The sequence below is a fragment of the Mirounga angustirostris genome, unplaced genomic scaffold, assembly GCF_029215605.1.
Source record: "Mirounga angustirostris isolate CCGP_5_RB_7025 unplaced genomic scaffold, mMirAng1.0.hap1 SCAF_1, whole genome shotgun sequence".
In the NCBI taxonomy this organism is placed as follows: Eukaryota; Metazoa; Chordata; class Mammalia; order Carnivora; family Phocidae; genus Mirounga; species Mirounga angustirostris.
Genome location: NW_026991709.1, coordinates 174,064,450 through 174,080,792, shown reverse-complemented (window position 1 = coordinate 174,080,792; position 16,343 = coordinate 174,064,450). Strand labels below are relative to the sequence as shown.

General features: G+C 34.7%; 1 protein-coding gene across 2 annotated transcripts in view; it reads left to right on the top strand.

Annotated features, from left to right (window-relative positions):
* The window catches only part of CHL1 (cell adhesion molecule L1 like), a 214,173-nt gene that overhangs the window by 118,517 nt on the left and 79,313 nt on the right, over positions 1-16,343 (top strand). For both annotated transcript variants that reach the window (XM_064593579.1, XM_064593581.1), the window contains exons 2-4: positions 6,337-6,517; positions 12,578-12,683; positions 16,048-16,235. In XM_064593579.1, coding sequence (XP_064449649.1) covers positions 6,427-6,517; positions 12,578-12,683; positions 16,048-16,235 — 385 coding nt within the window. In that variant the 5' untranslated portion in view covers positions 6,337-6,426. The remainder of the gene's footprint in view (positions 1-6,336; positions 6,518-12,577; positions 12,684-16,047; positions 16,236-16,343) is intronic.

Sequence of the window (16,343 nt, the reverse complement as noted above, 5' to 3'; positions counted from 1 at the left end):
TTCATGGGGTTTGCCCCAAAATTCTTTAGTCTTTCAATTTTAATTTTTTTCAACCAATTTCTTATTTTATCTACTCCTTTTTAAAAATCTTTTTTAATTTTCATTTTTAAAATTTACATTCTATCCTTTCATTGTATTTAATTTTGTTTTTGTAAATACATACTTTTTCTTTCTTTACAATTTTGGGGTGCAGTTTCTTCTAATAAACCAAAATACACCCAGAATCTAGTGTATGGCTCTGTTCTCCTCACCTGTCTGATCATTCATGGTGCTAAATGAGAAAAATATGCAGTCAAGAATACTTTATCCAGCTAGGATGTTATTCAAAATAGAAGGAGAGATTAAAAAGCTTCCAGGACAAACAGAAACTAAAAGAATTTTGATCACCAAACCAGCCCTACAGGAAATATTAAAAGGGATCCTTTAAGCAAAGAGACAGCCCAAAAGTAACATAGGGCAGAAAGGAACAGAGACAATATACAGAAACAGTGACAGTACAGGTAATACAATGACACTAAATTCATATCTTTCAATAGGTACTCTAAATGTAAACAGGCTAAATGCCCCAATCAAAAGACACAGGGTATCAGACTGGATAAAATGCAAGACCCATTGATATGCTGTCTGCAAGAGACTCATTTTATACCCAAAGAAACCCCCAGATTTAAAGTGAGGGGATGGAAAACGATTTATCATGCTAATGGACATCAAAAGAAAGCTGGGGTGGGGCGCCTGGGTGGCTCAGTCGGTTAAGCGGTTAAGCGTCTGCCTTCGGCTCAGGTCATGATCCCAGCGTCCTAGGATTGAGCCCCGCATCGGGCTCCCTGCTCAGTGGGAAGCCTGCTTCTCCCTCTCCCCCTGCTTGTGTTCCCTCTCTCACTGTCTCTCTCTCTGTCAAATAAATAAATAAAATCTTAAAAAAAAAAAAAAAGCTGGGGTGCCAATCATTATATCAGAAAAAAAAGATTTTAAACCAAAGACTGTAATAAGAGATGAGAGACAGACACTGTATCATAATTAAAGAGATGAGGGACAGACACTATATCATAATTAAAGAGATGAGGGATGGACACTATATCATAATCTTGTCTATCCAACAAGAAGATCTAAGAATTGTAAATATTTATGCCCCTAACATGGGAGCAACCAATTATATAAGCCAATTAATAACAGAATTAAAGAAACACATTGATAATAATACAATAATAGTAGGGGACTTTTAACACCCCACTCACTGCAATGGACAGATCATCTAAGCAGATCAACAAGAAACAAGGGCTTTGAATGGCACACTGGACCAGATGGACTTTATAGATATATTCAGAACATTCCATCCTAAAGCAACAGAATACACATTCTTCTCAAGTGCACATGGAACATTCTCCAGAATAGATCACATATTGGGTCACAAATCAGGTCTCAACCAGTACCAAAAGATTGGGATCATTCCCTGAATATTTTTGGACCACAGTGCTTTGAAACTGGAACTCAATCACAAGATGAAAGTTGGAAAGAACTCAAAAACATGGAGGCTAAAGAGCATCCTACTAAAGAATGAATGGGTCAACCGGGAAATTAAAGAAGAATTTAAAAAATTCATGAAAACAAGTGAAAATGAAAACACAACTATTCAAAACTTTGGGATGCAACAAAGGTGGTCCTAAGAGGGAAGTATAGAGCAATAAAACCTTTCTCAAGAAACAAAAAAAGCCTCAAATACACAACCTAACCTTACACCTAGAGGAGCTGGAGAAAGAATAACCAAAAAAGCCTAAACCCAGCAGAAGAGAAATAATAAAGATTAAAGCAGAAATGAATGAAATAGAAACCAAAGACAGTAGAACAGATCAACGAAACTAGGAGCTGGTTCTTTGAAAGAATTAGTAAGATTGATAAACCCCTGGCCAGATTTATCAAAAAGAAAAGAGAAAGGACCCAAATAAATAAAATCCTCAATGAACGAGGCAAATATATGCCAACAAATTAGACAATCTGGAAGAAATGCATGCATTCCTAGAGATGTATAAACTACCAAAACTGAATCAGGAAGAAATAGAAAACCTGAACAGACCCATAAATAGCAAGGAAATTGAAGCAGTAACACAAATCTTCAACAAACCAGAGTCCAGGGCTGGATGGCTTCCCAGGGGAATTCTACCAAACATTTAAAGAAGAATTAATACCTATTCTTCTGAAGCTGTTTCACAAAATAGAAATGGAAGGAAAACTTCCAAACTCTTTCTATGAAGCCAGCATTACCTTGATCCCAAAACCAACACCCCACCAAAAAGGTGAATTACAGACCAGTATCCCTAATGAACATGGATGCAAAAATTCTCACCAAAATACTAGCCAGGAGTATCCAACAGTACATTAAAAGGATTATCCAACATGACCAAGTTGGATTTATCCCTGAGCTGCAAGGGTGGATCAACATCTGCAAATCAATCAATGTGATAAACTACATAAATAAAAGATAAGAACCCTAGGATCCTCTCAATAGATGCAGAAAAAGTATTTGACAAAGTACAGCATCCTTTCTTGATTAAAACTCTTCCCAGTGTAGGGATAGAGGGAACATACCTCAATATCATAAAAGCGATCTATGAAAAGCCCACGGCGAACATCATTCTCAATGGGGAAGAGCTGAGAGCTTTCCCCCTAAGGTCAGGAACACGACAGGGTTGTCCACTATCACCACTGCTATTCAACATAGTACTAGAAGTCCTAGCGTCAGCAATCAGACAACAAAAAGAAATAGAAGGCATCCAAAGTGGCAAGGAAGAAGTTAAACTCTCACTCTTTGCAGATGACATGATACTCTATGTGGAAAACCCAAACGACTCCACCCCAAAATTGCTAGAACCTATATAGGAATTCAGCAAAGTAGCAAGATATAAAATCAGTGCACAGAAATCAGTTGCATTTCTATACACTAACAATGGGAGAGAAGAAAGAGAAATTAAGGAGTCAATCCCATTTACAATTGCACCCAAAACCATAAGATACCTAGGAATAAAATTCACCAAAGAGGCAAAGGATCTGTACACAGAAAACTATAGAACACTCATGAAAGAAATTGAGGAAGACACAGAGAAATGGAAAAACATTCCATGCTCATGGATTGGAAGAATAAATATTGTTAAACTGTCTATGCTACCTAGAGCAATCTACACATTCAATGCAATCCATATCAAAATACCATCAATTTTTTTTTCACAGTGCTGGAACAAATAATCCTAAAATTTTTATGGAACCAGAAAAGACCCCAAATAGCCAGAGGAATGTTGAAGAACAAAGGCAAAGCTGGTGGCTTCACAATTCCGGACTTCAAGCTCTATTATAAAGCTATAATCATCAAGACAGTATGGCACTGGCCACAAAAACAGACACATCGATCAATCCCAGCCCAGAAATGGACCCTCAACTCTATGGTCAACTAATCTTCAACAAAACAGGAAAGAATATCCAATGGAAAAAAGACAGTCTCTTCAACAAATGGTGTTGGGAAAATTGGACAGCCACATACTGGACCATTTCCTTACACCATACACAAAAACAGACTCAAAATCGATGAAAGACCTAAATGTGAGACAGGAATCCATCAAAATCCTAGAGAACACAGACAGCAACCTCTGTGGCCTTTGCCACAGCAAAATCTAGCTAGGCATATCTCCAAAGGCAAGGGAAACAAAGGCAAAAAATGAACTATTGGGACTTAATCAAGATAAAATGCTTTTGTGTTTTGCACAGCAAAAGAAACAGTTGACAAAACCAAAAGACAACTGACAGAATGGGAGAAGATATTTGTAAATGTCTTATCAGTTAAAGGGCTAGTATCCAAAATCTATAAAGAACTTATCAAACTCAACACCCAAAGAGCAAAGAATCCAATCAAGAAATGGGCAGAAGACATGAACAGACATTTCTCCAAAGAAGACATATAAATATCCAACAGACACATGAAAAGATGCTCCACATCACTTGATATCAGGGAAATACAAATCAAAAACACAATGAGATATCACCTCACACCAGTTAGAATGGCTAAAATTAACAAGTTAGGAAACTACAGATGTTGGCAAGGATGCGGAGAAAGGGAACCCTCTTACCCTGTTGGTGGGAATGCAAGCTGGTGCAGCCGCCCTGGAAAACAGTATGGAGTTTCGTAAAAAAGTTGAAAATAGAGCTACCCTATGACCCAGCAATTGCACTACTGGGTATTTACCGCAGAGATACAAATGTAGTGATCTGAAGGGGCACCTGTACCCCAATGTTTATAGCAGCAATGTCCACAATAGCCAAACTGTGGAAAGAGTCCAGATGTCCATCGACAGCTGAATGGATAACGAAGATGTGGTATATATGCACAATGGAATACTACTCAGCCATCAAAAAAACCCGAAATCTTGCCATTTGCAACAATGTGGATGGAACTAGAGGGTATTATGCTAAGCACAGTAAGTCAGTCAGAGAAAGACAATAATCATATGATCTCAGTGATATGTGGAATTTAAGAAACAAAACAGAAGATTATAGGGGAAGAGAGGAAAAAAGGATGAAATCAGAGAGGGAGACAAACCATAAGACACTCTTAACCATAGAAAACAAACTGAGGGTTGCTAGAGGGAGTGGGGTAGGTGGATGGGGTAACTAGGTGATGGACATTAAGGAGGGCATGTGATGTAATGAGCACTGGGTGTTATATAAGACTGATGAATCACTGACCTCTACCTCTGAAACCAGTAATACATTATATGTTAATTAATTGAATTTAAAGAATGTATAAATTTTGATGACTTGTCTGACACTATATTCATTAATTTTTTTGTACCAGTTGTAAGGGAATAGAGTAACTGATTTTTATGGGAAAAGAAAATTCGGTACCTAAAAAACTATCACATTTTGAGCAAATTTATTTTTAAACATACGTTATAAACGATGTTTAGATGTCTATTATCACAGTGTTTCATTATAAAATTGAAATGGTATGAGTTCTCATAAGGAAAATCTCAGTTCTCTTAAGGAAAATTGACATTTTATTTTATTATTTATTTTTAAGATCTTATTTATTTATTTGACACAGAGAGAGAAATAGTGAGTGAGAGAGCACAAGCAGGGGGAGTGGCAGGCAGGCAGAGGGAGAGGGAAAAGCAGGCTCCCGCTGAGCAAGGGGCCCGATGTGGGGCTTGATCCTAGGTCCCTGGGATCATGACCTGAGCTGAAGGAAGATGCTTAACTGACTGAGCCACCCCGGCACCTGGAAAATTGACATTTCAATTTTTATTTCTGTACAATATCAAGTGAATGAATATTCTGCTTAAGTGTAAAGTAACTAAAGATAATTATTTTCTGCTTGAACAAAACCGAAATTTATAAATATTAGTGTGGCTGATCCTTATCCATTTGTCCTTCATTCTTCCACTCCTCTATCTTGCTGTTCACTTTCTATTATTGTCATAACTTTGAACATGAAAAGTTATTTTGCCAGAAAAATCAGTGGTTAGATTTGTGATGCTTCATAAATGACTCAAGTGGGGTTAGATGCCTGATACAAAGAATTATTTGAAATAGAGCCACATTTTGAACAAAATGGGTTAAATGAACTTATTCTTATAGCACTGACACCCACATCTGATAGAGTGTACTAGAGTGCCTTGAAGTAAAAACTCATCTGGCCAAAAAATATAATTCATTGGAATGGGTCATCATTTGCACTATAGTATATATCAACTGTCCTTTGATAAAACATATAGAAAGATTAATTATATTTATGTAGAGTTACTAGTAAAGTGTTTCATCAAGTGGAAAATTATTGCAATGGAAACATTTATTTAAATTTTGTTGTCAGGGGTTGGGTGCCTGGGTGGCTCAGTTCGTTAAGTGACTGCCTTCGGCTCAGGTCATGATCCTGGAGTCCCTAGATCGAGTCCCGCATCGGGCTCCCTGCTTGGCAGGGAGTCTGCTTCTCCCTCTGACCCTAACCCCTCTCATGTGCTCTCTCTCATTCTCTCTCTCTCAAATAAATAAAATCTTAAAAAAAAAAAAAAAGAAAAAAAATAAATTTTGTTGTCACGGGTTCCTGGGTGTCTTGGTAGGTTAAGTGTCTGCCTTCAGCTCAGGTCATGATCTCAGGGTCCTGGGATGGAGCCCTGGTCTTGCTCCCTGCTTAGTGGGTAGTCTGCTTCTGCTACTCTCCCCCCACTCCCCTCTACCACCTCTGCTCATGCTCTCTCTCTCTCATAATAAATAATATCTTTTAAAAAATTATGTTGTCATTTCAGAGTATATGAACTTAAAATATATGTCATTTTGTTTGTTTTTTTGAATTCCCAGGTGAACTACATTCTTTTCAGCTTTAAACCAAAAGTAAAAAGACGCATTACGGTTTTCATTCTTCCTGAGTTGCCTCCATCCTGAAGAGCAATGGAGATGCTGTTAGGTGGAAGAGGATTAATTGTATCTCTAATTTGTTTCCTGTTAAAATTCTCTACAGCCATGGAAATACCACTTTCAGGTAAAATGACAGCATTCAATACCTACTTCATGGAATTTCATATTTGCATTTTCATTTTTAAGTAGAATACTTGTAGGTTGAGGAAATTCTTCTACCATATTTCTGTTTATTTTCCAGCAGTCTGTCATCAGAATGCATCATTCCCTTTTTAAAAAATTGGATGTCTTGGATTTGGCTGCTTGCTCTAATTATTTTGCAGCTCAGGCTTTTTGTCTTCTTATAAAACTTGGCATATAACAAGAAACATGACCTATAGATCAGGTGTTTTGCCATATAAGATATTCTTCAATATTACCAATGGTTGTTACTTTTATATACTTCATTAGTTTATTTGAGGGAGTGTTGTGATTCAGAAATTAGTGGTATTCAACCAATTATGATAAAAAGGAAAGGAATACATTTTGTACCTTTTTTTTCAAAATGATTGTATATTTAAGAATGAAAACAATGAATTAAGAAAATATTAAAAAGCCATTATTATACAACTAAAAATATAAGATGATACCGACTCTGAAAATCTAGAGCATTCTATACTGTGAATTCATATCCACAGGTTAGTCATTGGTTTTATGGAAATATATATCTTGACATACATAAGAAATAACACACAAAAAATAATACATTTACAAACAGTTTATGTAATACTGTATCATCTATGTAACAGAGATCTGGGGAATTTGCCTTGTGTTATAAGGACAGGGGATATAAAAGACCCTTGAGAAATTATTTAGATATTTTTATCCATATGCTTCCTGTATTATCCCTCCTGTCTTTTTTTTTTAGAAATTTTATTTATTTATTTGACAGAGAGAGAGCACAAGCAGGGGGAGGAGCAGGGAGGGAGAGGGAGAAGCAGGCTCCCCGCTGAGCGGGGAGCCCAGCTGGGCTCCATCCCAGGACCCCGGGATCATGACCTGAGCCAAAGGCAGATGGTTAACAACTGAGCCACCCAGTTGCCCCTCTTCCTGTCTTTTCCATATGTAATTTGGAGATTTATAATGCAAGAGGCAATGCTTGTTTATTTGAATCTTAGCCTTGGAAATTACCTTTGCACAAAATCTAAGCTCTAGACAATTAAACTTGAGCTCAGCAAGTTGAATAAACATTAAGAGACTTGCTAACTCTGAACTGAAACTTTTCTTCTGAAGTACTCAATCTGAATGTGAATAGAAAAGGAAGTTAGTCTCTGACTATATAATGTGTTTCTTTTTTTTTTTTTGAAGATTTTATTTATTTATTTGACAGAGAGAGACACAGCTAGAGAGGGAACACAAGCAGGGGGAGTGGGAGAGGGAGAAGCAGGCTTCCCGCCGAGCAGGGAGCCCGATGCGGGGCTCAATCCCAGCACCCTGGGATCATGACCTGAGCTGAAGGCAGACGCTTAACGACTGAGCCACCCACGCACCCCTATATAATGTGTTTTTGAACCATTTTTCTGATGGCCACCTTAAGTTACTTCACATAGGAGTTTCACATCATACACTTTGGGCAGCCCTGCCCTTTTAATTCACCCCTAAGTGAGAATTCCTTCTCCATTGTCCTTGACAGATGGTGGAGTCTCTCTTTGAATATTCTTTCTTCTTAAGGAATTCCAACTACCTGTCCTATAGATGTACAGATTTAAAGTTCTCTTTAAATCAAGCTGAAATCTCTTAGCCTACACACAAAATATATCAGCCTAGTTGTAGATATTCAGGTCAAGAACTGGAAATTATTCATCTTTAGTACATTCTTTTGGTTTGAGTGTGCAGTGCCAGATTAAGAGCAAAGTTCTTGGTGATCCTTGTGGGAAAGAGGTTAATAATCTTACATCTTTTCCCCAGTAGCAACAAAGAGGCAATGGGATTCCTGTTCAGATTCCTGACCATATTCTCTTGGAATATACATTTTCTTTTCCTCTTTTCTCATTTAGTTCATCAGTGGTAAAGAATTTGAAAGTTTATATTAATCCATAGCACACATTTTTTATTCTGGTTGTCTCAGTTACTTACGCATTTTCATTCTGTAAATGTCCTTAGACAACAATTGTTATAAAATATTAATGACATGTTTTCAGAATAACTGAATATTATCCATTTATTTCAGTACTCTAGAGCACTCACTAGCAAATGCAACTAAGGCAGGTATCCAGTTTGAATGTCAACGAGCCTGGTATCTCTGTATTTGGCCTAATTATGGAGGAAAGGATTTATAATGTAGAATATATATTCTTATAAACACTCAAAGGTTATTAGTTCCATTCCCTGAGTAATTAGTTATTGCTGAGACTTTATAACCTTAGCAAATTTAAGGAAGAATAATGTTCTAATAAACAAGTTGTTCACAAGTTATTAGCTGATATCTTAGGGACTGTTGCTATTGTGCATCATCCCTCACCTTTTATAACTGTAATAAAATTTAAATAATGTGAATTTACAATAAGCTCAAAACTTGTTCTACTTAGAAGCAGTAGCAATCAGAAACAAGGTAAATGCCCATGAAGGTATGAATGTTTTTTGCATGTTGTTAAAATATTTATGAATAGCCAATGGAAAAAGACTGAACTTCGGCTCACGTACCTAAACTAGTAAAACTCAATTGACAGATTCATTAAATAAAAAAAAAATTTTAGAATTGGAAATAGCTTTGAGTTATTATTCTAGGCTGGTCATCAATGTTTAAAATGTGACCCATGGATCTCTCAGGGTCCATGAAACAGTATTTTTTTTTTTTTCTGAATGGTTATTGCATAATGTTACAAAATTCTACATGGTTAAAAAGAAGCCATGGATGGGGCACCTATCTGGCTCAGTTGGTGGAGCAAGCAACTCTTGATATCGGGGTTGTGAGTTTGAGCCCCACACTGGGCGTAAAGATTACTTAAAAAAATAAAATCTTAAAAAGAAACAACTCATGGGTAAAACATGTTATTATAATAGAATATGAAAAGTTCACTGATATGATTTCAGATTCCATATTGTAGTAAATGTTTAAGAAACTACCACTTGTTGAGTTTTGGTGTACTATTTAAGAAGAATGTTCACAATCATCAGAGAGGATGATAAAATATCTCACCCTTTTTCAAGTACATATCTATGTAGAGCTGGATTTTCTTCATATATTTAAGCAGAACAACTTTTGTGACAGATTGAATGTAGAAGTAGATGTGAGAATCCAGCTGCTTTCTATGAAGATATTAAAGGGATTTGTGATAATGTGAAAACAATGCCACTGTTCTCTTTGTATTTCATGTTCTTGATAAAATAGATATTTATTTTAACATACAAGATTATTTAAGATGGATTAATAAATAAATTTTTATTTATTTATTTTTTATTTGAGAGAGAGCACAAGAGAGGGGGGAGCAGGAGAGGGAGAAGCAGACTCCCTGCTGAACAGGGAGCCCGATGCGGGACTCGATCCCGGGACTCCAGGATCATGACCCGAGCTGAAGGCAGTCGCTTAACCAACTGAGCCACCCAGGCGCCCCTAATAAATACATTTTTAAAAGGTTTCTCAGCTTTAATTTCTAATATGGTAAAATATTGTTAGATATAAACCAAATGAACAAAAGCCCCTTGGGACTTCCTCTAATTTTTAAGAATGTAAAGAGATCCCGAGACCAAAAAGTCTAAGAACAATTTATTTATCCTGAATTCCTAACCTTACAAATGAGAAAATAGAGTGGTTCAGGGCCTGGGTTTGTAACTGGATTTAGGGCCCTATTTGTAACTCCACTGCGGAATATTACTTACCTAAATCAGATCAGTGCCTTTCTGCAAATTGCTTTTCTCAAAACATATTTGCTGAAGTCAGGTTCCTGCTGCTGAATCGCTTACACTTCCTTATGAATTCAGTGCTGTCCCTTTCCTTACTAGAGGTTGTGAGAATGATAATAAAGTGGTAATGTATCAATTTGAAAACTTGAGTGCTCACTGACAGTAGATCTTTACCTATTATCTGTGTCCCATTTCAAAACCTAACCCATGTTTGTATCTTCAGAATTAGTACACTTACTTTATAAACACAATTCTCTAATGCCATCCAGCTGCTTCACTTAGTGAGAGACAAAGTCACCCACCTACTTTTTAAGTTTGTCTTGAACATTATTTAACTTGAGAGACACTAAAAAAGTTTATCACAAGATGAGGAGATATTTGAATATGTAGAATACATTTAAAAATACCATTATTTATTTTTATTGCTGATTGTTAGTGTTAAATTCTAAGGGGAAGAAAACTAACCCAAGCCCCCAACAACAGTGAAAGGATAATTTATAAATGGGGAATGACAAATAATAAACAAGTTTAGGGAAAAATGTTTATTAATAAAAGCAATAAGTAGAAATAAAAATAGAAAAAAAATAGAATGAGGATGTTATAATTTCCTTTGTAATAATTAGCAAAATATTTTTTATCATTTTTAAATGTCGGTGTTCATTTGTGGCAAGGATGTTGGAAACTGCTATATTCATATGTTGTTTATAGTAAATATCCTCTTGTGCAATTATATCATCATTTATCCACAGTAAATACTATTTGTGTCTATACCTGTAAATTTATCATAAGTCACTAATTCAATAAAGGAAAAACTTACATGCTTGAAAAATTTATATGGCTATGGAAGTACATGTTACCTGGAAAGAGAAAAATGAAAAAAATCAAATGTCCAATAAGAAGAACATTATCCAAGAAGTGATCACAAAACAATGAGAATAAATAATGTAAAATTGGTAAATTAATTATAATGTCTTAGAAAACTATAAATTAAAAAAAACTGTTAAAAATGACTGAACTAAATAAAAATTTATATACACACATCAACAGACTAAATGTCAATAATTTAAAAATAGAGATTTTAAAGTTGTAATGATATGGCAGTTTTTATTCTGCTCTAAGTGGTTCCTTTATTCTAGGTTTAAATAAAATGAACACCTTTGGTAACATGAAATGAAATGATATCAGTGAAGTATATTCTTTAAAATTAAGTACATTTTTCATAATCCAATTAAAAATGGGCAGAAGACATGAGCAGACATTTCTCCAAAGACTTACAGATGGCAACAGACACACCAAAAGATGCTCAACATCATTAATCATCAGCAAATTAAAACCACAATGAGATATCACCTCATACCCGTCAGAATGGCTAAACTCCAAAACACAAGAAACAACAAGTGTTTGATGTGGAGAAAAAAGAACGCCCATACACTGTTGGTGGGAATGCAACCTTGTGCAGCTGCTGTGGAAAACAGTATGGGGATACCTCAAAAAAGTTAAAAATAGAATTACCATATCATCCAGCAACTCCACTATTGGGTATTTACCCAAAGAATACAAAAACACTAATTTGCAAAGATATACGCACCCCTGTGTTTATTGCAGCATTATTTAAGTAGCCAGATTAGGGAAGCCCCCCAAGTGTCCATTGATAGGTGAATGAAGAAGAGGTATATATATACAACGGAATATTATTCAGCCAAAAAAAGAATGAAACCTTGCCATTTGCAGTGACATGGATGAATCTAGAGGATATAGGCTAAGTGAAAGAAGTCAGTCACAGAAAAACAAATGCCATATGATTTCACTCATATGTGGAATTTAAGAAGGAAAACAAACAAACAAGGAAAAAAGAAACAGGCCAAAAAACAGACTCTTAACCATAGAGAACAAACGGATGGTTACCAGATGGGCAATGGGTGAGGGGATGGGTAAAATAGATGAAGGGGATTAAGAGTATACTTATCACGATGAACACTGAGTAATGCATACAATTGTTGAATCACTGTATTGTACACCTGAAACTAATATCATACTGTGTTGACTACACTGGAATTAAAAAAAAAAAAAAATGACCCAAGGGCAAACCTAAAACAATTAATAAAATATATTTTTCAAAGAGGAAGTCAGATTTGTTCTGTAATTTTCACTTTTTTTTATAGTTCTCTTACTTTTATAGTTCTCTTACTTATCTCTTACTTATCAATATAGAAAGCATGTTTCAAGTGTTTCTGTTATAGCTAAATTCACCCGACCTAGTATTTGAGGACCACGTTCTTTAAATACATATTTTGATATTTAGTTCAACAGGTTCCAACAATCATAAAACAGTCAAAAGTGCAAGTTGCCTTTCCGTTTGATGAATATTTTCAAATTGAATGTGAAGCTAAAGGAAATCCAGAACCAACGTGAGTATTCTTGCAAATGAAGTAATTGTTTATATGTATATAATCTTTTTTTTTAAATTTCTTTGTACTCTGACCATTATAAGGTTGTTGGACTATAAATCTACATATGATTAAAGATAAGAGTTGCCAAAAGAATAATAGCTATTTTTATGAAAATAAAGTTTGGTTATTTTACATATGTTCTCCTGGAAGTTGAAATTATTTTTACCATAAATAAATTGCCTTATGTTAAATACTTAGCGTAGGTTTTGGCACCATGGAAATATTCAGTAATTCCTTACAAGTGAACAAGGTAGTCAAAGCCCAGAAGATCCTTTATTCTAAAGGTAGCATTTGTTAAGCTGAAAGTTAATATATTGATAAATGACATTCTATATATAATTATTATTGCATGTCTTTAAATGTAACATATCTTTTTTTTTTAAGTGACACATATTCAGCGAGTAGGTTGTTACTTGATATTTTTTAAGTTATCATAGAAATATTTAATCATCCTGAATGCTATCTGCATGGTATATTGTTATCTAGTGTTTTCTTTATTAAATAATTGTTACTGTAGGTGATCATAATCAGTGATGAAGTTTTTTCAAAATACCTCCTATACTTTGGAAGGGAGAAAGAAATGTGTGTGTGTGTTGGGAATGAGAAAGGAGAAGTTGTAGAGAGAATTCTAGATTTTAATGTAGGTGATTTGAAGATGGGCAACAAAGCTACATACTTGTACTGATTTGCTTAATTCATTTATATCCACTAAAGATACATATTTAAGGAAAATTAATTATTTGAAATTGTATTGTGACTAACATTATTATTGCCTGAAAAGTTGATGTTTTAAAAATCATTCTTAATCATTGACATGTTGAATTATCATTATTATCTATATTTTACCAAATGGAATATATTCAATTAGTATATGTAAATATGGATAGAATTATATGAAGAAGAATTTAGTCAGTCATTGTGGCTGGATCAATATGGATTAATCAGTATTATGATATATATTAATAGTAATGAACTGAATTATTGTATCAAAAGATAAAACCCTATAATCACCAGAGATGATTAATGATCAAATTTATCTATTATGTCTATAACCAGTATGAATTTAATTATGAAATACTACTAGCATTTACAATAAATTCAGAAATAAAAATAGAATGTTTGGTATCATTATTACTTATTTTCCTAGAGCCATGTCTAATATAATTAAGCAAAAAAATAAAATCTATACATATGAGGCAATATGATTAATATTATTATTATTATTATATAATTTGTTATTCTATCTATTCGCTAAACAAAAACAAGCTTTTATAAATACAAAGGGTTACACTGAAGTGGTCAATTATAAAATGATTTAAAAATTAAAAATAAATTTTAAAAAGCTTAATTGATGTCCATACAAGGCAGTTAGAAAATAATTGGGAAACAAGAAGGAAAAAATAATCCCATCACAATAGCAAAAGGAAAAAAATCCAGCAGTCTTAACTGTTAGTGGTAATAACATAAACAAAAACAATATCAAATACTATGTAACAAGAACTATGTGGGATTTAAATTGGGGGCAGTGTCTATAAAATTCTACCTAGGATCAGGAAAGAAGATTTGAATGAATGAAAAGACGTAACACATTTCCAAGTGGAAATGTTTAATTCTGTATAGGTGAAGTGATCCCATTCAACATAGTGGAATTTAAAAGAATAGATTCTTTGTGTTCTTTGTAAGTAAAGCCAATAAAACATAAAACAGAGAGAGAAGACGTAAAAGAACTGGGGTTGGGGGAGAAGGCAGGCCTGCTCCTAACAAAAATATGTGTCCCATGAAGGTTTGTTATTCCTGGCGAAAGAATAAAGATAGTTTAGTGTAAGAAAATGGTGTCCTGAAACATTCCACAATTTGCATGGATAATTCATATATGAAATACTGAATAAAATCAAATTGGGAATTCATTATGAGATTGATAAGATTTTTTTAAAAGGCTTTTTTTTTTTTTAAAGATTTTATTTATTTATTTGACAGAGAGAGAGACAGCGAGAGCAGGAACACAAGCAGGGGGAGTGGGAGAGGGAGAAGCAGGCCTCCTGTGGAGCAGGGAGCCCGATGCGGGGCTCGATCCTAGGACCCTGGGATCATGACCTGAGCTGAAGGCAGACGCTTAACGACTGAGCCATCCAGGCGGCCCCTAAAAGGCTTTTTATAGCCTCATCCACAGAAACTACACACTGGGGTGGGAATTTAACTATGTATATTTTTTTCTGGAATACAATTCTGCAACATTTATCAACAGTTTCTATAAAAATTTTCTTGTTATTGGTCTATCATTCTTACTTTGAAGAGATTGGTCTAATGAAATATTTGGATAAGTGCCAAAAAATAAATTATGTTAAGGTTGTTTACCACAATTTGTTTGTAAAAGGGGAAAAATGCAAATCATTAAGTAACTTAAATAGTAATCATATGACAGAAGATAAAGTTGTCATAGAAACTGGCTTTAGTAGCATTGTAATAATTGGAAAAACTTAGTTTGCAAAATTTTATATTTTTTGTGGTCTCAAATATGTTACTAATATGTCTAAAAATCTAGATAGGAAATGTGACCACATTCAATAGTACTTGTTTGTTTTTTTAAATTTTGAGTGAGCGCTTCACACACACACACGTGATGCCATTTTATATGTTTTTAGATTTAGTAGTCTTCAAGTATTAGTAAAATACCTTTCTAATTGAAAAAATTAAAAAATAACTTTAAAAAGAACAGAACAAAACCTATCTTGAATTTCTGTTTTCTCAGTTGTTAGAGCTTTTTTATGGCTTGGTCTTACTTCAGCGTGCTATAATAAAAATGCCACAGACTGGGTGCCATAAACAACAAATGTACATTTGTCACATGGTTCTGGAGGCTGGGCAGACCAAGATCAAGGCCTTCCCTGATTTGGTGCCTGATGAGGACCTGCTTTCTGGTTCATAGACAGCTGTTTTCTTGCTGTAACTTCACATGGCAGAAGAGAGCAAAAATGCTCTCTGGGGCCTCCTTCATAAGGATGCAGATCCCATTCATGAGAACTCCACCCTCATGACCTGATCACCCCACCAATCCTCTACCTCCAGACACTCCTACATTAGGGATTAGGCTTCAACATATGAATTTGGGGGAGACATAAACATTCAGTCTATAGCAACTTACAAGATTTCTCAGATTCTTCTGAGACTTTTTTTGTATTCTGTTACATAGTCCATTAAAAATACTTTTTTTACCATAAAATGTTTTCGTTTTGTCATTTCTGTGCATTTGTTTATTACCACTTTAAAATTAGGAAGTATGTTTTGACTTTTCAGGATTGTTTACTTTAGTTTTATCTTACAGATTTATGTGGACTAAGGATGACAAGCCTTTTGATCTCTCTGACTCTCGGATCATTGTATCCAACAACTCAGGAACCTTTAAGATCCCAAATGAGGGGCACATATCTCACTTTCAAGGGAAATACCGCTGCTTTGCTTCTAATAAACTGGGAGTTGCTATGTCAGAAGAAATAGAATTTATAGTTCCAAGTAAGTGTTACAATGGAGATTTCACTTTACAAATGTTTTAGTGTTGAGTAAAATAATGACACATTCTTAATTTAATTACCAGCTTATATATGCCCTATATTTCTTTTT